General features: G+C 52.5%; 1 protein-coding gene across 1 annotated transcript; it reads right to left on the reverse strand.

Annotated features, from left to right (window-relative positions):
- Nucleotides 1-541: 541 nt before the first annotated feature.
- ARHGEF18 (Rho/Rac guanine nucleotide exchange factor 18) lies at nt 542-21,754 on the reverse strand. The gene is made up of 19 exons (XM_087816271.1): nt 21,373-21,754; nt 20,476-20,585; nt 20,180-20,320; nt 18,905-19,155; nt 17,308-17,433; nt 15,558-15,675; nt 14,453-14,701; nt 12,824-12,900; nt 11,211-11,389; nt 9,758-9,849; nt 7,342-7,524; nt 5,969-6,106; nt 5,489-5,613; nt 4,791-4,847; nt 4,654-4,701; nt 4,055-4,552; nt 3,445-3,703; nt 2,698-2,823; nt 542-2,621 (listed from the first exon to the last, which is right to left on the reverse strand). The coding sequence occupies exons 1-19, from the start codon at nt 21,741-21,743 to the stop codon at nt 2,488-2,490; spliced, it is 3,282 nt and encodes a 1,093-aa protein (XP_087672397.1). The 5' UTR covers nt 21,744-21,754; the 3' UTR covers nt 542-2,487.
- Nucleotides 21,755-24,833: the final 3,079 nt, after the last annotated feature.

The following is a 24,833-nucleotide window of genomic DNA, read 5'->3' on the forward strand; positions in this document are numbered from 1 at the left end:
GGGGACTCAGCCAGGATGGGAGGGCTTGGTGGCATTCCCCCAGAGCTGACCTTGACTGAGGGGCTCATTCTTCTGGGGCATCTGCCTCTAGCTTTGAATGTCCAACATGATCCATCACCTGGGGATTCCTCAGAGGGAACCAGAGCAGGCTCAAGCGCCCAGGCTCCTCGATGTGGTCTGACAGATCCTTTCACGCACCACAGGTGTGGGGTACAGGCAGCTGGTCACAGCTCACTCTGAGGCCACGTCACTTGCCCAGGTGTCCCTGCCTCCCTGCATTCCCCACCCCAGCTGCAGGGCAGGAATGGTGACAGTAGCCAAGGGGGCTCCTATGGTGTCCTGGGCCCACTGGGAGGGGTGGGACATCACACTCTGGTTCTCAGACTCCTGCAGGGCCCTGGAACTGGTGTCCAGGCCTCCCTACAGTCCTATTGCAACAGATGGTCTGAGGGGCCCTGCCTGCTGAGGTGAGCCTTGGGGAGCCCCCAACCAATACAGCATGATCCAAAACACAGCCTGAAGAACAGCCACTTCTGTCAGCTCATCTTAAGACACTTTTATTGCTAGAATCAGGTCTTAAGTTCTAAGGTAGTTCTGGAACATCCCGTAGGAGGGAAAGCTGAAATCATAGTAATCACTGGGTGACTAAGGTCATGTCAGAATCACTGAAGATGTGCACAGATCCCACAGGAATAATGTGCTTGGCCGCCAACTTTACAAACAAAATCGGGCCCCACCCAGGAGGGACCACAGAGTACTGGCCAGAGGGGATGTGCCCAAGACCCGTCTCACTGCAGTGACTAGAGGCCACTCAGCCAAGAGGCAGGAAGTGTCCATTCACATCACATGGCCAAGGGGAATCCTCTGGACTTACTGTCTGAGGACCTGGTGTCTGAGGCCCAGGAATGTTCTCTTCACAAAAGGACAGGAAGTAAAGTAGAATTTCCTAAAGTGCTCTGATTCGTCTCAGTACAAAAACACAAACACTGATTACAGATACAGCACAGATGAGCTCTGACGTGTGTTGCGGACAGAGGAGGACACTTTCTCTTTGGTCCTTGCTGATGCTGCCGGTCCCGTAGGCAAAGCTGAGGGTAGGCGCCAGGGGGGCTGTGCTCAGGAGTGGTCTGAACTGCTGCTTTCAGTTCCTGGTCACTGACTGGCTGTGTCACCTTGACCCTGGGTGCCCCAACTCCTGGGCAACCCAGGACCCAGTCCTCCTGCCACCGTTTTGGGAGGTGCTGGGCCCTGGGCCCAGTGGAGGGAGCCTGGGATGCAGAAAAAGTGTGTAGTGTCCCCTTTCCTACACCAGCACCCAAGTTGTGTTTGGCCACAGGTGGAATGTGGATCTGACCCAATCACAATCCCTGGACATGTGACACCATCCCCAACATCTACAGCCATGCAGGTGTACTGGTGGCCCTTGCCCTCTTCCAGGGGTAAGCTGACAATCAGCTACAGCAGCTCACTGGATGTGAGGAGCCTATGAGGTGGCCACCTATCCAATGGAGGTTTCCAGGTCATGTGTGATCCTTCTAGCATTTCACCCCACGGCAGCCCCACTGCTCTGCTCCGTGTTATACCAGCACCAGCCCATCAGCACCAGATACCGGCCCAGGGGGTTTCTTCCTGGAGGCCCTGGGAAAACGAGCCCATCTCATGGGGACTGAGAACTCTCCGCCTGGGGCTGGGACTTTGGGGTGTGCTGTCCCTGGCCGAACTTCTTCATTTGGCTTCCTCACAGGCTGAGCCCCTGGAGAACCAAGCTGACTTGGTGAGGTGCCTTGGGAAAGCACCGAGTTTAAAGCAGGTTTTAAAAAAAACCCACCAAATTACATGAGTTACAGTCAGATCCTTTCAAGATGAGCTTCTGACTCTAAAGAACTCGCCTTGAGTGCCACTGGCCATCCTTTCCAGCCACTCTGCCCTGTGGGCCCTGCCCTGGGTGGGCTGTACCGCCCTTGTCTTGCCCATGCCCTTGCCTTGAGGTTCACCAGGAACCCATGTAGACGGCTTTGATTCTGCCAAGACACAGCCGACACTCCCTGTCCCTCCTGGTGCCCTAAAGATACAGTCCAGCTCCAGCGTTGTCCTAATGGCTGTGGCGCCGGCACCTCCTCCTCACACTGAGGTCTGGTCTGTCATCAGATTCCATGTAGAACCAGCAGTTTGTCACTACCTTGGACAAATTGCTTGGAATCGATCTCTCCCTACCAAAATGGGGTGCTACGATTTAAAACAGCTCCTTGGGTTAGCTCTGGTTCAACCAATTAAAAATGTTCCTTTTTGTAGAAAAAAAGGCACCACTGTTAATCCTACAAGAAAAACCCTGGAGACGACAGGTGGGCCCCAACTCTGACCCTGACCCCGGCCAGGTAGTCATCCATGGTGGTGTGCGGGGCAAGGAAGAGGGGCAGCTGGCGATTTCCCAGAGAGCACAGCAGGCAGGCAGGACAGGGAGGGCTCTGCAGCTCAAGCCGTGCTCCCCTAGAAGAAGATGACGTCTTCCTTGCTGACTTCCTCCTTGCTGAGTGGCGTGAGGGGCTGTGGCGTGGGCAGGGAGGGGAAGTACTCGGGGGACGTGTCAGCCGGGCCTGGGCTTGGAGCCTGGCAGGAGAGATCTGGAAGACAGGTGGGTGGTGGAGTGAGCAGCCACCAGGCACTGGGGGGGCCCTGCTGCCTGGGTGCTGAACTCACCTGGGGGTGGTGTGGAGCCGTGGCTGCTGAGCCGGACAGGACTCAGTGAGCGGTGGCCCCGAGAGGCACACTCGTCCTTGCCCGTGAGTTTGCTGAAAAAGAGCTGCTGCTTCAGGTCGAAGGAGGCTGACAGAGGGAAGAGGGCACAGCCTGAAGTGCTCAGCCTCGCTTCAGGCACACAGCAGCCCCCACCTCTGCCAGGGCCTCCCCGACTCACCTCCCACAGCACCTGTTCCAGGGGACGGACCCCACTCAGTAAGCCCCAAATGTAGTGATACAAAAGCAGGGAGAACAGTCCCCAACTGACCCCTGAAAGCCTCTGGAATAAGCCAATCTCTGGACCCAGTTGTCCTGGGACACAGGTCCTGCTCCTTAGGAAGGCCCCAGGAAGGGCTTCCCTGACCAACATCTGTATACTCACAGCACCCAAGGGAGACCCAGAGCTTTATCAGAGAAACACTCACTGTGGGGTGCTCTGAGGCAAGGGCCTAGTGTCCCCTCTGTGGAAGGAGGACACTGGGTAGAGCCCGGCACCTAGATCAGCACCCAGTGTGGGCTTGGTGGGGAGCGTTAGCATCAGTCCCCAATGTCCCCAAGTGATTAGGGCGCTCTGACTTCTTGCCTCTGGTGACCACTTCCCAGTCCAGGTTGAGCGGCTGGGTAGGCACTGGAGGTCACCTACCTCCCAGATCACCCATTCCAGAAGACTGAGCTTGGCCCCACCCTGCCCCCAAGCACAGAACTCACCCGAACTCTCACTGCGCTGGGAGCCCCTGTTCTTGCTGCCCTTGTCCTTGCCGCCCTTGGTGAAGGCAGCCAGCTTGGTGGGGATCTGCTGCTGCACGGCCGCCTGCCTCTGGATCTGGTTGGTGGTGCTGAGCAGCTGGATAGGCACATCGCTCTTGGCCGGCCGGCTCTCAGGCGGGGCGCTGTCCCGGCGAGCTACCTCAGGGCGCTCAGGCCCTTCCAGGCCTTCGCCGTTGAAGCTGAGGGGGTGGCTTGGGGGCTGGACCTGAAGGAGGGACAGAAGGCACATCCCAATGACTGCTCCTCCTGGAAGCCCTTCCTGGCACGGACAGCGAGGTGCTCTCAGCAACACCCACTCCACAGGGCTTTGCCTAGGGCAGGGCCTTGCCCACCCACCCTGATCCTGGGCCAGAGCCTTGCAGATCTTAGTTGGGAGGGTCTGATCTGGGAGTAGAGCCCTGCGCTGGACCCAATGGAGCTGCCATGCACTGCCTGTCCCCCAAAAAACATACACACTGTGCCTGCAGCCCCAACACGTGCACTTGCCTGATTACACTCACACATTCCCTCTTCTACCAGCACGTTTGTGCACACACACTTTCACCCACACCTGCAGGCTGCACTCTCCCTTGCTCATCTCTGTGGGCAGCTCGGGTGGCAGTGCCCCAGGCGCCGTGTTCTGCTTCTTGAGCCTCCGCAGCTGCTCCAGCCGCTCGTGCTCGCGCTGCACAGTGCGCTGGGCCTCGCGAAGCCGTTCCAGGTCGTGCTGGTAGGCCTGGCGCTGCTGCTCCAGCTCGGCGCGCTCCTGGGTCAGCTGCTCCTGCAGCCGCGCTGCCTCGCTCTCGCGCTGCTGCAGGCGGGCCCAGGCCAGGTCCAACTCCTGCAACTGGTGCTCCCGCTGGCGCTCCCAGTGCTGCTGCTCTAGCCGCAGCTGACTCTGCAGCTTCTGCAAACCCGCCAGCTCCTCTCGCTGCTTCTCGGCGTTGCGCTGCCGCTCCTGCTGCAGCAGCAGGTTCCCGCGTGAGGACTGCAGCTGGAACTGCTGCTCGCGCTCCTGGATGGAGGCCCTCTGCATCTCCACATAGCTGTCCTGCTGGGCGATGACCACCTGGGGCAAGTGGACCCATGAGGGGCTGCGTCCTCTCCTGGATCCCAACCTCAAACAGGAAAAGGGCAGTGCAGCCTGCCATTGCCCACCCAGCCCTGTACCTGGAGGCTGAAGAGCAGCTGGGACAGTGTCTGGATTCGCTGGACAAGCTGTGGAGAGAAGGGGTGCTGGCTCTCTGCCTGAAGCCCTACTGGTGTGTATGCCAGTCCCCGGGGAGATGGACAAGCCCTGAGCCTACCTCCAATGCTGGGATAGTGGGCAGACGGGGGCCAGACTCAGTGGCCGGTGCCTCCACCTGTGGAAACACAATGTCAGAGCACTGAGCTGCTAGGGAATCGAGCCAGACTCACTACCGATGAGATGCTGCCTTAGACGGGGCAGGTGCTGCCTAGTTGTCTGGAAAATGAGGGTGCAGGGTGGCTTCAGGAGGTGGGAGGGCAGCTGCCATGGGCCCACCATGCGAAAGGCTTGGAGGGAAGTGGGCCTGGCCACTGCACTGACCAATGGCAGCTGGCCTCGGACTCTGAGCACACCGACCGGCCCTGCTCTCGCCCCGATGCCTGGCAAGGGTGGGCCTTCTGAGTTGAAGGGGAGGGAGCAGCCAGCACGACTTTGGCATCTGTGGTTGTGAGGACACTAAAAGCTCATGGTCCCCACATGGTTTCTCACCTGGGGGAGAGGCCATGGTACTGCCCTGAGCTTGCCCCCTCCCCAGCCTCCCACTGCTGTGGGGCCTGCAGGAAGAAATATGGAGGTGCACTCCCTGCACGTGAGCCTGAGCTGAGACATCACTATTCACCATGAAGAGAATGGCATACGTCACTGTCCACTATAAGGCGGAAAGGCTAACACATAGTCTGTTTACACCTGCCAATAATTCAAAGAACCTGGGCCAACTCTGTACTGGCTCAGGACTGTCCCAAGAAAGCAACATACCGCCCACGGTTCTTCCTTGGAGGCCCCTGGGGTGTCACCGAGTTGCACGTCCGGACTGCTCACGGGGTCTTGCCAGTCTCGGGGGCTTAGGTCATCGCTACACACCTTCTTCCTAAAACTGTCATCTAAAAACCCCAAGCCAGGCATGTGAGGATGCTTGGGGTTCCGCAGGGGTCTAGAAACCCACCCCAGCCCAGGTAGGAAATTGTGGCTGGGTGGCTGCCTCAGGCCGGAGCTGAGATCAGCAGGAACAGGTTTGGGTGCTGTCAAAACATGACCAACAACACTCAGAAGGTCCCAGAATCCTGGCCAGAGCGTTTACAGACGTGGACAGGCATAGCAGCACAGACGCCAAACAGCAAACGCCTGGCTTTGCCAAGGATGTGTGCAAAGCGGACATCTGAAGAAACCAAACCTCCTGCTGCTGCTGACCTTCCCGAGGCCCCAGAAGCCCAGCCCTGGGGAGGAAGCACCACTCACTCTTGCCGGGGTCGCTGGCACTGTCGTAGTCTCCAAAAGCCTCTGCCCTCGGGTGCAGGCCCACAGCCGCATCCTCATCGGCTCCCCGGCCACCAGTGCCGCCCAGCCCCCTGCAGATCAGGCTCTGGATGTCCTCAACTGTGGAAGGAGGCAGGAGGGACCCAGTCACTCTGTGGAGCCACACTGTGAACGTCAGGGTGTGGTGGAGGACCAGGGCAGGGGACTGTGAGGGACTTCGGCCCCACTGGTTCTGCCACCCCCTGCACAGGTACTCCAACCAGGACAGGCCAATCCGTGTCTAACGGAGACCAGCCTGTGGGGCAGCACTGGATGGGGCATCTTGGACCCTGGGCCTGAGGGTGTGCTGGGTCCAGTCAGGAACTCAGTGTGGCCACCTCCTGTGTGATGACAGTCATTCAGAATTGGGGGCCACGGGAGGGCAGACTTGAGGACAGGGCTGGTCACACGAGGTGCTCTAGGGCAAACAGGCTTTGGCCAGGTGAGGAGGTTGGGAGAATATTCCAGGCCGAGGCACAGGACATGAGGGGCCTCAGGGGGCCAAGAACAATGGCCATTGGAGAAATGGGAGTAAGAACATTGCTAAAGCTGGGGAAGCAAGAGTCCATGTGGGACCCTCTCTGCTGTTATCTTCACAGTGAAGGTGGGGGGCTGTGTCTATCTTGTTTGTTGTTGAAAGAGATGTGCAGGCTGTCCTTCCGGAGTCAATGAGCACTGGCCACCTGGCCTGACATGTCCTGGTCAGCAGGGGGCTCAGTAGCTGCATGGAAACTGCCAGGGGCTCTGGTATGGACCCTGACTGCTCCATGAAGCAGGGTGCACAGAGGGGCAGGCCACCTACCAGCCAGCGCCCTTCCATGGCTGCTGGTGCATTTTCCCACTAGACCCTAGGCTAGCTCCTAGGAGGGAGCCCTTGGAAATGACCCACCCAATGTGGACGTGTACATTTTTCTGGATATATCATCAGTGACCCACCACTCAGAAAGAGTAACCTCTTAAATGTTGGGAACTCGTCTCAGTTGACTTTAGATCCCTGGGGCCCAGGGCAGTGCCTTGCATGTGGCAGGCACTGAGGAGCTTGTCAAATGTGTGAGAAGGTGGTCCAAGTCTGCAACCAGGGGCGTGCACTGGGTAGTATCTAACGACCCTCTGGCTCTGATAGGCGCTGGTGGAGGTTAACGCTCCTCTGGGAGCACAGCTGCCCAGTCAGATAGAAGTGTGCCCCAGAGAGGGTGGCAAGTCAGCCACACTAGGCCATGTGCCCAGCCTGGGGTCCCCCAAGGAGGCTACCAGGGCAGAATGGTGCTCAAGAGAGAGGCGCTGCCCCGTGAGGACCCTGGGGTAAGACTACTTACTCTCAGTCATGGCTGACTTGAGGATCCACTCTCCCTGCAGGTTCTCTGAGAGGTCCCCTCCGCGGAAGAGGAGGGGGGAAGGAGGCAGGTCTTCCAGCCCGGTCATTTTGGCCATCTCCTGGTAGATCAGCTGCTTCTCCCTGAGGCTCTGTGCAATCTGCTGGTCTTTCATACTCAGTCGCTCTGCAAAGCCAGACGGAGGTGGCACTCAGGCTCTCTGGGACTTTCCCCCACGAGTTGGCACTGGGGGGACCTCACAGAGTGGGGCTGGCCTCTGGGGACCCCTGCTGGCCCCGAGGTAAACTGCTCCCTCCATCCAACCTTTGTGAGGCAGTGAGGGCCCGGCCCTGTCTCTGATCACTTCCCTCAGTTACAAATATCAAACACAGCGGGATGTGGCGAGACCATTAGCAGGTGCAATCCCCCAGTCTGGGACAAACAGAGAGCCTGGTCGGATTGAGTTTTCTAATCTTGAAAGTCCTCCTCCAGGCATTTAGGACAAACTCCTTCTTACAAGTCTTCCTGTTTTATACTTTTACGGCTGCCGTGACTGAGGCTTATTTTATTAAGACTTCCTCACTGGTGACTGTTAGTACATCTGTATCAGTATATTCAGACAAAAGACTATCGGCTCCAATCATTTTCCAGTTGATCCTATTCTATTCTGTAGGCAAATACTCACGTTACATGCAAAAACAGAATGCTGTTGCCTCCCTCCCAATCACATCTTCCTTCTGTCTCCCCCCAGTACCCTGGCTGGGCCTTCCAAGGTGAAGGTGGTAATGCAGAGCTAACGGAAACTGGATGGCCCCGCCTGGCTCCTTTTTTGGTTTGTTTTTTAAATCTTCGCCAGAGGATATGTTTTTATTGATTTGAGAGAGAGAGAGAGACATCGATATGAGAGAGAAACATCGACTGGCTGCCTTCCATACGCGCCCTGACCGGGGATCAAACCCGCAGCCTAGGTATGTGCCCTGACTGGGACTCAAACCCACGACCTTCTGGTGCACAGAAAATTGCTCCAACCATCCGAGCCACCCGGCCAGGGCTGGCTCCTGGTTTTGATGGGAATGTACCTGATGTTTCAAAGTTAAGGGTGAGTTCAGCTTTTGACCCAAGATGGGAAAGAATACCTTCATTTAAAAAATCTTTGTATTCCTGATTCACTAAGAATCTTGGGAATGAGTGACGACGAGCCATTATTGTGTGACTCTACGGTGCCCATGCAGGACACAGACTTAATTTCCGTCTGAGGAAATGATGCGTTAGAATGAGATGACATGAATACTATGTTAGGATTATACTTGCAGGGTCCAATGGGATTTCCTCCCCTTTCTTTTGGACATTTTAATTAATATCTTTCAATGTGCACCTCCCCATAAAGAAAAATAAAATATATATTACCCAGTTTTATGTACTTATTGCTTAAATGTTACCTACTTTAAAATAATGAACTTAGTGAGAGGGAGACCAGAGTACTAGGAACTGTTCTTGGCAATGACCTGGCTGAAATCTCACAGGAATCTACTGAAACTGGGAAGAGAATAAATAAGCACAATGCGCCGCATTCACACAATGGACTATTACTCAGTTGTAAAAAGGAAGGAAATTCTGACACCTGCTGCAATGTAATGGACCCTGAAAATACACTAAGTGAAATAAGCAAGATGCAAAAGGACAAATGTTTTATAACCCCATTTATACAAGGTCCCTAGAATAGTCAAATTCATAGACAAATGAGGAAGGAACAGGGAGTGACTGCTACCAGGGAAAGGCTTTCTTTTGAGGTGACAAACATGGTCTAAAATTAATTGTGGTGATGGCTGTGATATCGTGATAAAAACCATTGCATGGGATACTTCAAATGGGTGAATTACATGGTGTGAGAATTGTATCTCAATAAAGTAGTTAAAAAATTAAAACAGAGGAGAAAGCCAAGGTCCTGGCCCAGGGCTGGGCTGGGTCTGCCTGGCTGTGGAGGTGGCTGTGGGGTCCTGTTCTATCATCACAGGGCCCCTGTGTGGTTCTTCCGTATGTGACCTGGGACACTCACAGTGAGCTCTTCCCTGAATGAGGGCTTTGGGAGGAGGTGCTGTGTGTGGCAAAGCAGTCGTGTTTGGAAGGGGCTCAGGGACCCTGCATGCCACTGTCTCCCTTTCCCACCCACCAGAAGACCACGGCTGCACCTCAGGACAAAGAGTGGCTACAATGCCCTGCGGAGCTGGAGGCCACGGGGCAGCCCACAGGGACTCCCGGGCACCTGCGCAGTGGCTCGCTCCGTGGCCAATCCCAACGGGACAGAACAGAAATGCCACTGGTGGGCCTGGGCCTGCCTAAGGAGTGCTCCACAGCGCTATGTCACCATCATTTAGGGGGCACATCTATGGGCATGGGGGTCGAGACTCCCCCCCCTTACCTTGGAAGTCCCTCAGCCTCAAGGCGCGGGCCTCCACCACCTTCCGCTCCTCCTCGGGCTCGATGAGGGGCCCTTCCTCCTCATCCGGGCAGCTGCAAGGAGAGGAGCCAGGGGTGAGCCTCGCAAGCCGCCTGCCTTGGACATGGCGCCAGAGCTTTATCCGCAGCACCGGCTGCGAAAGGGTCTCATTTGGTGATAGATTTAGCTTGTTAATGGTGCAGGGGAAAAGGGCAGGGAAGAGAAAGACAGCCAGTAGCATTTACCTAGTTCAGTGTTGGGAGGTATCAGCCACAGGTTTTATTCATTCATTCATTTAAAATACCTTGAAAGCCATGAGACAGCTTTTAAAATTTTATGTATTGATTTAGAGAGAAAGGAAGGGAGGAGGGAGAGAGGGGGAGAGAGAGGGGGGGAGGGAAACATTGATTTGTTGCTTCACTAATTTATACATTCATTGGTTGATTCTTGTATGTGCCCTGATTGGAGTTCAAACCCACAACCTTGGCTTATTGGGACGATGCTCTAACCAACTGAGCTACTGAGCCAGGGCTAGCCATAAGTTTTAAATGCTTGCTACCATTTGGAGGAAGAGACTGGGGACAACTTGTTTCCTAGGGACCTGTTCAGTACGGGAGTCTGCAAACCTAGTAGAGTTGAAGTTGAAGATGAAGGGAGCTCTAAGCAGGCTAAGGCTCTGGGAAGTTTCCAGGCACAAAGAGGGAGCGCGCCAGGCTGTGTAGGTATGGGGCTGGGCCACCTTTTCCTGTCTGTTGGGTGAACCAGGAGCCAGGCATGACATAGAGCCACAGGCCTGGGGTCCTGAGGGGTGCCCAGGCCTAGGAGGAAGGACAGAATGCCATGACCTGCTCCAACAGGTCTGGCCCCAGATGGGAGTGGTGCGTGGGGAGGCGGGTGCTGGCAGCAGCGACAGGGTGGGGACACCCTGCATGTCAGGTGGAGTGTCCTACCAATACAGAAGTTAGAGCTGCTTGGCCCCATGTCCCCTGGCCAGAGACATTGGGGCCTTTTTAGCCTGACAGGTTGAGGCATTGTTGTAAGGGGTCGGAATGGTGCCATCTGTCCCCTTTAAATAAAGGGATGAAAGAAGCACCAAGGTAGAACATGGGAGAGGAGAAGCAAAGGAATCTCCTGTCTGCCTGATTTCTGGTGCTCTCTTGGGCAGTTCAAGGTCAAAGCCATTCGCAGACTATCTAAGCCAGGGGTGGGGGGAATCTGGCTGGAAATCACTTGGTCTGGCCCTGCCAAGGCAACAGCAGGCAGGACTTCAATAAATCTAGGAGGTTTTTTCATAGCTAATTTTTAAGTTGATAATTTTGTATGGCCGGGAATGATGTTATAAATATCCAAAGGGCCCTTGGCAGAAAAAAGGTTCCCCAGCCCTGATCTAAGCCAAGAGCAAAATAGCCAGCAGAGGGAACACAGGCCCACTCACCTCTCAACGGCCATTCGGATATGGGCCATCCAGGTGTTTCTCTCTTCTTTGGAACTGGTGTGAATCTGGTACATCTCAGGCCCTTGCAGGGAGGCGCTGATCAGAAACATGGCCTTTTCCTCGTTGGCTACTTCCCTCACAATGAGCTTTTGTAGTGAGATGACGGGGCGCTTTGAGTCCTAGATGGATGGGACACGGTGGGGATGGTCACCCTTTACCCTACTGCAGGGCGCCCACTTATTTTCAAACAATTCAAAGCAGAAATATTTTACCATCTGGGGAAAAGGACACTATTGCAATGACACCCTCGTATCCTTTAATGTGTCTGTTTAATGTGTTTTATAATCAGTAACACATGTACACAGTACAAAACTCAAAAGAAACAAGAGTAGATAGGATATACTGTAATAATAAATAAACTTTTCCCCTGACCGTGTGTCCAAACACCCAGAGCCAACCAGCATTCCCAGCCTGTGTCCCACAAGACATAATGCTCCAATGGACCAGTTAAATATACATTTTTAACTGGTTGCTATGGGCTGAATGGTGTCCCCTCAAATCTCTGTGTTGAAGCCACCCCCCCAGCACTCAGAAAGTGACTGTATTTGGAGACAGGGGCCTTACATGGGTGATTAAGTTAAAATGAGGTCATCAGCTGGGCCCTAATCCAATCTGACTGGTGTCCCTATAAGAACAGGCAGACACGTAAGGGATGACCATGGGGGGACACAGGGAGCAGACGCCAAGCAGATGGCGGCATCGCATCCCGCTCAAGTGCGGGCACCGGCCACACACACAGGTGTGCTGAGTTAAGGCGGGTCACAGTTTGACAAAGCAGCCTGACCCCACTTGTGACGGGAAACCTCTTGAGAGGCTCTTTAAAAATCTCTGGGAAAGGTACATGATTTCACAGTTCAGTCTTAGAGGCTGTCTTCCTTGCCAGGTGAACCTGGAGGCAAACCAGTTCTTTGAGCTCCTGTCATGGGGGAAAGACTGACACCTTCCCCCTGCAGTGAGGTCTGTGCGGTTAAACATGGAAGGACCTGGGCGTCACCTAGGCGAGCAGGGGAGGAAGCCAAGTCCTGGTAGACATGGGCCGGGAAGGATGGCTGGCATCCCAGCCTCACTCCAAGTCCACTGGCTACACAGAGCTTACCACAGGGTGATCCCACAGGTCTTCCAGGGCCAGAGTGCTGTGGGATCAACATGGTCATAACATAAGGGGTGGTGGCTGCCTGAGCCCATTCTCAGTGACGAGCCAGTAAGTCCCTGCAAGAACAGAGGGGCCTTCCTGGCAAGGATGCTGGGGCCTGTGAGAGTCTGAGTGTTTGTGACAGAAAGAACCACAGAAATGCAGAGAGGTGGAACTATAGAGATGTCAGCATGAGCCCTCGAAGCCTAGTCAGACCAACTAGACAGGACCTCTGTTCTTGGAAAATTCTACTCCTGCCTTGCTGGAACCTTCTGGCCCTGGGGAGGACCCAGGACGACGGGTGACTTACGGATGGGCTTTGCTAGTCACTTGCTCTGTGCTGTTCCCGTCCACCCCTTCGCCCAGCGCCTTCTGCAGTCAGCTTTAAAGCAGCTCTCTGTGTGAAGAGAGGGACACATACCACAGAGGCAAAGACGTACTTCTGATCCTTTTCTTGCAGCAGCAACAGCACATCGGTCAATAAGACGGCAAGGACATCTAAGGAGAGAGGACCGGAAAAAATGTTTGGGGTGACATGGCCACGTGGATCCTGCTGGGCAGCCAGGGAGACACAGAACTTCAGGAGGCCTTCAGTACCATGGGAAGGAGCCCAGGTCTCTCTCAGCCCAGAGCCATGATTCTTCTGCAGGAGCCTGAGGGCTTCCTTTCTACCTCTTGCCTTCCCACCACCTCTCTGGGTTTCAGTACTTCTCTTGTGGCACTGCAGGCCCTGTGTCCTGATGTCCCCTGTTGTCATGGGGCCTGCTGGGTCTGGTCTTTGAGGTTCTCTCACCATGATTTCTCAAATTCGAACTCACCTCCCCACCCTGTTCTACCTGCCTCAGGCTGCCTGGGACCTGAGCTGCGGGATGCTCACAACGTGCCTCCTACCATCGCACTCTTCTCCCTTCGTGCTCCTGAGCTTCCTTCCAGGTGGTAGCAGAATAGGCGTCTTGCCCCTGTACATACATCTCACAGCCACCCGCACAGCAGAGCTTTTGCACTTGGTGCAAATCCTGAGCATATTTCCGACATGAGCACTCACGTCATGGTAAATACGGCCTTCTTTGGCAGAACCAGACCCCGTCGCAATCCACCCTCTCCTGGGGTAATTCTCTTCACTGCAGCCTCCTGGCTTCCTCGAAAGGATTTATTGCACTTTTCACTAGTTTTCTGTTTACTGGTCTCTCTCTCTCTCTCTCTGCCCACTGACTGGAGCTGCATGAGGGCAGGGGGCCTTCTACCACCCACCTCGGGGCCTGGCACACAGGAGGCACTAAACTGTACCTATTGGACAAACTAGGAACAAACACATTCTGTCGTCTGACCACCTGAAGATTTTGCCACTCCCTTTAGGACCTTTATAGATGCTGATGCCAGTGGACAGGTCAGGATGCTTCCAGAGGCTCATGAAATGGACAGGAAACTCGAGCAGGAGTCCTGAGTGCTCTCTGGTCTCGAACTGTACCACAGATTTTCAAAGCTAGGCACAGAGCACACCCTGAGCAGTGACTGGGATGTTTGGGAACACTGAGATCAGCAGTCTGGATGGTGATTCCTACCCATACCAGGCTCTTTGGTGGTTGGGCCCACTGCAGGTGCACCCAGTACGGCTCATTTGGAAGGAACCCTGGGGCCTCACAAAGCTCTGGGTTTCTATTCAGAAGCCAGTGAGTCCCATGCCTCTGTGTGCATCACACCATCTCAGACATTGGAGGAAGGGGGCATGGTGTGACCATCTCATTCTCACTACACTCCTGGCTGCCTGCGCTCATCCTGACTCTACATGCAACCTCCCTTCGGCCACGAAGCAGCCAGGCTGCAGTGGTTCTGCGCCAGCTGGCACCCACCAACCCAAAATGGTGCTCACTGATCCAGAGGGCACCCCCACTCCAAGGTGGCAGCACCAATTCAAGAAGGTGGTGCCAAACCAAGAAGGTGCCACTGCTCTAAGATGGGAGCCACTACTCCTAGATGGTACCCCAGATCCCAGACAGCGCCACCCTCCGAAGTGGTGCTGCCCCTCCGACCAGCGGCTGGGGGGCTTTACCTTTCAGGCGCCCCGACGTGCTCCTCCAGCACACCGGGCCCTCCAGGTGCAGCTGCCGCTGCAGCATGTCCTCCTTGCGGAAGGGCAGCCCGTTCTTGAGCTTGCTGGAGGACTTCAGGTCCATCTTGCCCGCGATCTCTCTGAGGCGCTGCCCTTTCTCGCACTCACTGACCTTGGTGTCCACTTGTGAGATAATGTCTTTGATGAAGTTCAGGGCCTGGGTCAGGTCCTCGTAGTCCTTGGAGCCAGCTGCCACACACAGAGTTAGTGCCTTCCTTTCTCTGCGCTCATGGACATGACAGGTGGACACGCTACGGGGTCCATGAGGTGCACTCCCTGCGACCACTACTTGGAGGGCCCTCAAGAATCACCCCCCACCTTGAATTTCCCAAGACATAAACGTTTCTTCAAAATAAATGCAATAGCCCAGCGTTTGGTTTTTACTAAGACAGAGTTTCTGTTGAATGCAGAAGCTGAGGTGCCAGTCAGGTGATAAAGACAGCCCTGCACACCTCCGTCAGCCACTCCTTGGTAAACAGATTCCCCTGTGCCCTCCAACTCTCCGTAAGACTCCTCCCACCTCCTGCTGTGACAAAGAGCTAGGGACATGGCTTTCATGGCAGGGAAACCTCATTCTCCTGTGGCTCAAATCCCCTGGAGATGAGGGAGGTGTGGTCAGCACTGCCCTGGTGTCTGATAATTCCCAGCTGGGCTGTGTGCCCTTTCTCCTCTGCCCTCCATGTTATAGGCATGTCCCTCTTCTGGTCCTGGTCATGGACTCTGCCTGTCTGGGCCACTCAGGAGTGACCTTAACAAGGGCACTCTCTACATCATTCATCTACTCTCCAGGTGCCTGTGCCAGGGCCGGAGGAAACGGTAGGCAAATGAGACTCAGTATCCATCTTTCTTTGTTGGAAACCCCAGCACCCAACACAGTGGATTCGCATGGTGGCAGCTCAGCTCATGATTGCGAAGCTCAGCTGAATCCAGAGAACCAGGGACAAATCAGAGAGGGGTACTTATCCAGTCCACTGCCAAAAGGGGGCAGGGAGACAGAGACCACCCCCAAGCACAAATGGGCAAGGCAGTGAGGCGGAGACTATACCTTCTGTGTTCTGAATGATGCGTTCCACCAGCACGGGGTACTTGGTTATGCGCTGGGTGACCAGAAGGATGCACTCCTGCACGCCAAGGCGTCTCACGATGGAAAAGTTGCTGATTTTCTATGAAATGGAAAACAAAACCATGACATACTGACATTTTATCTCCTGCCAAATCAGTACATTAAAAAAAAAAATTAAAAGACATGTTTTTACTGATTTTAGAGAGAAGAAGGGAGAGGGAGAGAAATATTGATGGGTTGCCTCCTGCACGCCCCCTAGTGGGGATAGAGCCAGCAGCCTGGGCATGTGCTCTGACCGGGAACTGAACTGGCAACCTCTCAGTGCATGGGACGATGCTCGACCATCTGAGCCACACCAGCCAGGGCCCAAATCAGTGGATTTAACGTGGTCAGATACGGAGGCTGGGGGCACCTTTCCCTTTTGGCTGATGGAGACCTTTTCTTTGCCATTTCACAGATATTTAAAAGCAGGGATCCCCTGCAATATACATAAAGGCAACAAAGGCAAAGACAGCCTTGCTTGTTGTAAAGAGGGCCCTGAGAGCAGCTAAGAAGAAACCAGAACCAGCCAGGGGGCAGTCATGGGAACCACCTGAAGAGCTGTATCAGACACCCATGTGTGTGAAGATCCCAACGCTGACTGACGGCTGTTAGAACCTTCCAGAACTAGGCTGGGCCTGTGTCTTCTAAACCCGCTCCCTGCTGGCGTCTGATGCACACCTCTGGCTAAGCACTCAAGAAGTGGTCTTCTGAAGCTGTTTCCTGGTGGGGCCGAGAGCAGCTCTCCAGAGCGTTCCATGCACTCTGCCTTTCTGCTCTCACGGCTCTCGTCTGCATCTTGCTCTGCTCTGTTTCCTTTTCTCTCATCAGAACCCTCCCACTTCCCACATGTTTCTCACTCATGATGTCGGGTGGCCTGTCCCACTGCTCATCACGATGAATTCAGGCCCTGAAGTGCCCCGCTCCCTCTCACGTCTATCCTCTACGATGATGACAGGAAAAAAAAAAGCCTTGTCCTTAACTCCAGACCGTTAGTTACAGGGTGTCACTTCACAATGAAGCCCTCAGGCTGCAGGTGGTGGGCGGTGGAGCCCTTCTGCAATCAGGTGGCAGGGGCTGCTGCAGAGCCACGCTGATGGAGCTCAGGGGTCTCAACCAGGTGCACTTTCTAGAACATGGGAGGTGGGCCTTGCCCAGCCCAGCTGACTCAGGCTGGGCGGAGTGTTTTTAGTTCTGAGCTTTGAGGGTCCACACACTGTTAGGCAAAAGACGGGTGTGGGTCATTTCATAGGCTATGAGGGAACAAACGGGGACCAGAGAGGGGAAGAAGCAAAGGTTCAGAGTAAGACACGCCTTGCATCAGCAGGAGTGTTTGAAGGCACAACAGGTGACTCTGGAGGGGGTGGTTCCCAGGAAAGGGTGGCCCCTTGAACCACACTTGTGTCATCTCAATATTTTAAGGATGATGGTCAGCAGGTTCTACATTGGGGCATCTCAGGGGCCACCCTGGTGTTTCAAGGAACAAAGCTCTAATTCTACTTGGCACCTTGGGATTCTCCAGAAGATTCCACTGACATGTTCTGAATGAATTTGTCTTTAAGAATGAAAAAAACTTTGAAAATCATTGACTTATAACAAGTACCTCAATCTCAAGATCTCCAAACAGCTCTGTGGAGAAGAAACCTACAGCAAAGAGGATATGTTTTTAATTAAAAAAAATAATTGTTTTTACCTTGATCAAGTTGTGAAATTTCTTATTTTGCTGCAGCAGCAATTTGTAATGACTGACCGCTTCACTGTGTCCACTACAAAAGACACCATATTTTTCTTTCATTCTTTCTCCATTTTCGCCTGAAAACTGAAGACAGACAGTGGAGATGTTACTGAAATGAAACATGAAAACCACCTGGGAAAGTTTTCTTCCAGTTCATCTGACTCTACTGATTCACTTGCAATTTCACTTTCTTCTCTAACACACACTCAGACACAGAGATGCTTCTTATGGGTGTCTCATGAAGAGGTGCAGGACAGGTAAAATGAGAAAACTTTCTGCTCATGGGCTTTAAGTCATTGCAGCAGCTGTAACAACTTCCTGAAATCTGAGGGAAAATAAATTTAAGCCAAAGAATGTTAGAAAAATTTAAAAGCAAAAGGGGTATTCTTTTAATTAATTTTAAAGAGCTGACTGAGAAATCTTGGAGCACTCTGAAGTCAGATGAGGGGTTATGAGATCCTCTGTCAATCTTGGCCAAGACTCAGAGGTGGACCCAGAAGTCAATTCAGGATCAGCCTCCCTCCCATGAATGGCTTTGGTTCATCGACACAGTTCTAACAGCCAAAAACACAGCCACCAAGACAAAAAAAAAAGACTAGTCAACCAACCAAAGAAAATCCCAAAATGCAACACTGGACAGTGACTGAACAAGTGTATTGCTATTTAGGCGTCTGTGGTGTTAGACCATTAGCTGCATGCACAGCTGGAAGGGTCCAGCACCACTGTCTTCTAGAGCTGCAGGCTCTCAACCAATGGGGGAAAAGGGTTCCTGGACCCAATTCCATTGTGGGCGTGGTCCCCCCCACATCAGTGATTCTCAGAAAATAGCAGGGTCTGACACTATCTACCTGGAGACAGCATCAGATTCCACAGGTTAAGGGTTCAGTTCCACAAAAATGTCTTCCTTCCCAAAACACCAGTTCCTGACTGATTCGCTATAAATCAGAGCTTCCCACCATCCCCTTCTTGGGTTAGATGAATTTGCTAGAGTGGCTCACAGGACTCAGAGAAAGACATGTTACTTACTAGATCACTGATCTGTCATAAAGGATATAACTCAGGAACAGCCAGATGGACCAGATGCGTAGGGCCAGGTATGGGGAAAGGGCACAGAGCTTCCATGACCCGCCCAGGCACCAACCTCCCCAAATCTCCATGTGTTCACAACCTACAAGCTCTCCAAGCTGTATTGGGTTATGGAGGCTTCACTACACAGGTAGTATTGATTAACTCACTGACTACTATCAATTGATTCAACTTCCAGCCGGTATTCTCACCTAAGGTTGGAGGGTGGGATGAAAGTTCCAACCCTCTAATCACATGGTTAGGTTCCCTAGCAATCAGATCCCGTCCTTAGGTTCTTTCTAAAAGTCACCTCACTCACATAACCAAAGACACCTTTATACTTTCTTCACTTAGGAAATTCCAAGGGTTTTGGGAGCTGAGCCAGGAGTGTGGATGAAGACCAAATATATATATTTCTTATGAATTATAATACTGCAGAGAGCTGTTTTTGTTACTGGGAGGAACTGAGCCAGGGCAGGGCCTTGTGCACCTGCTGTACCAGGAGGTCCCCGATTTCCTGGATGATGTAATTCCGGTTGCTGCCCTCTTCTAGGGACTCCTGGCGGCGTTCCTTCAGTCGAGAGAGAAAGTGGCTGTGCATCTCAAGCAGGTCATCTGCGCACGGGAAGAGGTGGCCAACGGCCTTGCTGCTGAACTGCAGCTCCTCCTGCAGGGCCCTGGAGTAGACCTTCAGCATGATCTTGAGCGTCCGCACGTGGTGTACCTCCGTCTGTATCAGCTCTGTGGGGACACGGACAACAGGACTTACCCATAGCAGGGACCACGCCCTGGCTTTGTTCCTTGTGTCCCACGGGGGCACTGTGTGTGCTGCCGCCCACCATGCAAAGGCCGACTTCTCGGTCTCTACCAAAGTCCTCGTCCTTGAGGCCTTACTGTCCAGGGGCCAGGCTTTCCCACCCCAGTGCTGCAGGGGTCCCAGCTTAAGGGAGCAGTGAGGGGTGGAGTGACATCAAGAAAGGAACCAGGATTTTCTTTTTGAGAGAGAGAAAGAGAGAGAAAGAGGAAGAAACATCAATGTGAGAGAGAAACGATCAGTTGCCTCCTGTGTGCGCCCCTACAGGGGATCGAACCCACAACCTAGGTATGCGCCCCGACTGGGTGGCTTAGTTGGCTGGAGCGCCATCCTATACACCGAAAGGTCTCAGGTTCAATTCCTGGCCAGGGCACATATCTAGGGTGCAGGTTTGGTCTCTGGCTGCGGCACATAGAGAGACAACCAACTGATGCTTCTCAATTACCTCGATGTTTCTCTCTCCCTTCCAGTACGTTGCCTTGGGCCTTTGTCACCCTGCTGAGAGGGGCCTGGAGAGATATATCTGTAACACCCAGTGCAGCCCTTGGCCTGGGGATGGGCTGTGTGTCTAGGAGCTGAAATTTTCATTGTAACCTGCAACATCCCATCTCAGGACAGTGGCTGCCCATGGCCAGGTTCTCTGACAGCCAATGGGAAGGGGCACCTACCATGAAGCTGGTGCTACGGTCACATAGGGAGAAAGGGACATGCTTCCCAAACACTTCAGTCATAGCCATGCTCAGGCCTTTCTTCTCTCTCAGGGTCACCAACAAGGTAAGGATGGGTCAGGCCTGTGCATTCGGCCATCCTTGTCTTGGGGATGTTCCTGGCTACCTCTTCCCTGGCCCAAAAAGCAAGGCTGTCAGCAGTGAAGCCCAGACCCCAGGTGGAGAAATTTGAAAAAAAGAAAGAAAAGAAGAAAGTGCTAGCATGGGGCCTAGGGTTTCTTACCGTAAAGCACATCCTGTCTCTTCACCACCTCCTTCTTTTGTTCCTTTGCGTACGCCGGGTCCACAGACAGACTCCAGGACTCGGCCTCGAAGCCGTGGGCATCCGCTTCGATCTCGCTCCGCAGTGAGGCAGTGCAGGGGTCTGGGGGAAGAGCAAGGGGCCACTGCTCAGGGCCCTCAGCCTGGCTGGCTCAGGGTGCCCCCTCTTCATCCCGTGAACAAACTGATGGGGGTCCCCACACGTCCCAGGGCGGAGGGAGACCCTGCATCACCAGTGAGGAATCGGGATGACTGTACCTTCTACCAAAATGGACTCAGCACTGGAGGGTGTAAGTGAAAGGGAGTCATCAGCCTGCTTAAGTTTAAAAACTACAGCATCAGCTTCATCCATCTCTCCTGTGACTGGTCTAAATAAAAATCATAAAAACAATTATTTTAAAATATTGAATTAAACATACACACCCCATTCTAAGAAGGCAAATTAGACTGTTAATCTGCTTAAATGCTATTTGAGAACTCTGTGGATTTCAATATAAGCCTTAACTTTGTCACAAGTCACTTTTGAAAATTAGAAGACTGTCAATGCAACATCAGGACTTCTTCTATCATAACGAATTTTAATGCTCAGAGTCAAAGTGTGGGTTAACTGTGTGCCTCCTTTACTGGCCGCTGAGCCCCCAAATTCCTTCAAACAAGAGTGAGGTGGACAAGGCCTCACTCAGTGGAGGGTGGAGGGAGGAACTTTCAGGGGAAAGAGACAATCAGCTCCTTTCCCTGCCATTCAAACAAGGGCTCCCACAATGACGTTTTCTTAGCCTAGGTTTCCTCCCTGAACACTACTGACAGCAATACTGAGTGAACCACCTTGCAGTCCTTGAAACACTGGGTTAGGGCATAAATAACGAATGCAACCTCAATGGGACTTTTAGCCTCGTCTTGAGTAAAGAAAGGGACCCTGGACAAGGATCCTTCAAGAGCATGAAGCAAAAAAAAAAAAACAGTTCTGAAAAAAGGAAAAGGAATGACTCTGAAACAAGTGTTAATGGGAAATTCACCGCCTGGTTGGGGGCCCACAAGCAGATTCACAACGGAGGGTCTCCTTTCAGAGAGGCTGCCGGCAGGGTCCCTGTAGAATGCCACCCCCTAGGCTCCCTCCTTTCATTTGCATCTGACAGCAGAGACCACCCAGCTTACCCGAGTCTTGTCCCTGATCCCACTGGGCTGGGTGCTGGCTGTGGACCCCCTTTTTGCGAGACTGTCATGCCGACATTCCTGGACAGGGCCGGGCTGCCATCAGACAAGAGGGTGGCCCTCGGGTGCTCCTTCACGGACGCTGTGACAGAGGCAAAGACAGAGTTGGTGCTGAGAAAGTGGGCAGGGTAGTGGAGGTGGCCCGTCCTGAAGCCCTGCTCTGGCTGTGGCCGCAGCATGGACAGGATTCTGGAGGTCAGCAGCTCGTTATTTAGAAAGACATTCTCGCCCCATCTCCTGGGGAAGGAGCCATAGAAGGACAGCTCGGGGCCGCGCAGCGCAGGGTCTCTGCCTTTGGAATGCGCGTTCCCCATGTTCTCGGCTGGGGCTCCCAGGCTCAGGCGTGCGCTGTTTTATGCCTCCGTGGGATCCTTCTAGAAATGTGAAGCGGCGGCTGCTCTTACCGTATTGGCTGAAGCAGCAGCTCTGGAGGGCAGGAAATTGGTCCCTACTGTGACTGTTTAGGGGGCAAATCGCACTGCATTTTTTCCCTTGGTAAAATAACAGCAATGAAGCATCCTGACACCCCTTCCGTCTTAGCGGGGAGTCAAAAGCGAGAGCAGTTCTGTTCACGGTAAAGCTAAGATCATGAAACAGGGAGCTCTGTGCTTGATGTGGTTAGTGCTGACTACACACACACACACACACACACACACACAGACACACACACACACAGACACACACACACACAGACACACACAGACACACACACACACACACACGGGCTCAGAGGCCACAGGGTGTGGTATTAGTGCATGCACCACAGTTTGTAAGAACTCTGGTAGCGTCTAACCACCAAGTGGAAGGCAGGCTCTGATCCTATTTCATATGGTGACTGTAAACCAACCTAACAAACAACGGGATCCAAGGATCCACTCTCATCTGCTCATCAATTTAAGAGCTAAGCTACTAGGAAGAACAGAGCCTGTGATTACCTTTCACACTGATGGAAAGATGCAACTCTTTGAAAACCAAGCCATCACTAATTAGGCTGGTTTCCCTTCCTACTCAACAGGTCAACCATTTCACTTAAGCCTAGTTGAGCCAGGCTGCTTGGTTAATTTATTCTCAGGGTGAAAGCCACGTCTGAAAGCTTTGTTCCAAGGCCAAAAGCGGCATAAAAGAAATCTGTTCGGTGGCCCTCCCGACCTGGCTCCTGGGTCCCCAAAGCACCCATCCATCAAGGTTTCTCTATGTTACACGAAGAAAGCAGCTGGAACTCTGGTCTCAGAAGCAGGGAGACTGTCACCCTTGGGGTGGGCACAGGGCTGGCCTTAGAAGAAACTGTACTTCTTTGAGAAGCTTTACTGGGGAGAGAGATTCATCAAGCTGAGTGAGGTTTAATTTTGGTGGAAGTTTAGGGAGGCTGCCAGTGGGCATGTGTCCAAGGGGACACCTCTGGAGGAGTGATGAGAAAGCCCATACACTGAGACCAGCACTAAGTGGTGCTGCGCCGGACTATACGCAGAAAGTGCACTGTCCCGGCTACCCCTTCTTTAACGCAGCTCAGCGTGGTGAGGATGCCACCGGGGCAGGGACCCCCCAACATCATGACATGATCATAGTGGCTAGCAATCACCACTGTAGTATCCAGAGTGATGAAGCTGTCACTCATACAAACTCCCAGTACAAAGGTGAAATCATAAAATCGAGGCCTTCATGGTCCAGACCAGGCATTTCCTGCCACTTCTCGACCACACTAAACTCCAGCAGGCAACTATGACCTTATTGTGCAAATATGAGACAGAACCTGAAACGCATCCTTTGCCTAGCATTCCAGTATGACTGACACATTGTTCCTGTGACTTCTTTCAGAAGCCTGAAGGTCTTGCCCCAAGAGGGATGGATTCCACTTTAATCAAATATCCACAGAAGGAAAAGACTCTCTAAGAATCACTGGTTCCAAAGGTTATCAAAGGTTGTTCTAAAGGTTGATCATCTGTTTCCCTAATGGAGGAGACAGTGCATCCCACAAACAGGTAAAGGAATCATTTTTTCATGAAATTTTACTTAGTCATAAAAAGGAAAGACAATCTAATACACACTACAACACTGATGAACCTTGAGGACATTACACTCAATGAAATAAGCCAGTCGCAAAAGGACAGATATTGTAGGATTCTACTCATATGAGGTTCCTAGAGCAGCAATTTTCAAATGGTGTGCCACAAGAATTTTTAAAACATGCAACACCTATTTAGTCAGGGGCACTGAGTAAATAAATGACAACAGCCAATACAGTAACACCCATCTGGTGTGCATGAATCAAAATTATACGTGTTTTTTTGGTCAGATCAGCAAAATATATATTTTTTGGTGTGCCAGGATTTTACTAATTAGATTTTGTATGCCAGGAGATGAAAAAGGTTGAAAATCGCTATCCTAGGGGAGTCAGATCCATAGAGACAGAAAGCAGACAGTGGGAGCCGGGGGGGAGGGGTACGCAAAGTTGGTGTTTAATGGGGACAGAGCTTCAGTTTGAAAGGTGAGAAAGTTCTGGAGATGAACGGTGGGGATGGTTGTATGACAATGTACTAATACCACTATTAGTTGTATGACAATGTACTAATACCACTATATTTTATCACTATTAAAAAAAAGAAATGGCCCGGCCGGGCGTGGCTCAGTGGTTAAGCATCAACCTAGGATCCAGGCGATCGGGGTTCGATTCCCGGTCAGGGCACATGCCCGGGTTGCGGGCTGCAGCCGATCAATGACTCTCTCATCATTGATGTTTCTATCTCTCTCTCTCCCTCTCCCTTCCTCTCTCTGAAATCAATAAAGATATATTGGAAAAAAAAAGAAAAAAGAAATGATTGTTTCTTTGGGGTGGTGGAATGCTTCTGTATTTTGACTGTAGTGTTGGTTACTTAAATCTATACATGGGATAAAATTTCATAAAACTATATACTCTCCTTTCCCCTACAAGAGTACACGTAACAACCGGCAAAATCTAAATAGGGTCTATCTTCAAGTTAATAATATTGTACCAATATAAGTGCTCTGGTTTTGACAATGGATTATGGTTACATTAGATTATCATTGGGAGACACTCTGTGGTGGGTACACAGGGACTCTTCTATTTGGTAACTTCTGTGACTCTCAAACCATTTCAAAATAAAAAGTTACAGTTGAGCCCGGCCAGTGTGGCTCAGTTGGTTGAGCACTGTCCCATGCACCAAGAGGTCACCGCTTCGATTCCTGGTCAGGCACATGCCCAGGTTGTGGGCTTGCTCCCCAGTAGGGGGAATGCAGGAGGCACCTGATGGATGTCTCGCTCTCACGGATGTGTCTATCTCTCCCTCTTCCTTCCCCCCTTGCTCTAAAATCAATTAAAACATTTAAAAAAAAGTTACAGATGATTCTCATTATTCACAGTAGCGATGTTCTAAAAAGTCACAGCG

This window comes from Miniopterus natalensis, chromosome 4 (assembly GCF_054644295.1).
Source record: "Miniopterus natalensis isolate mMinNat1 chromosome 4, mMinNat1.hap1, whole genome shotgun sequence".
Classification (NCBI taxonomy): Eukaryota; Metazoa; Chordata; class Mammalia; order Chiroptera; family Miniopteridae; genus Miniopterus; species Miniopterus natalensis.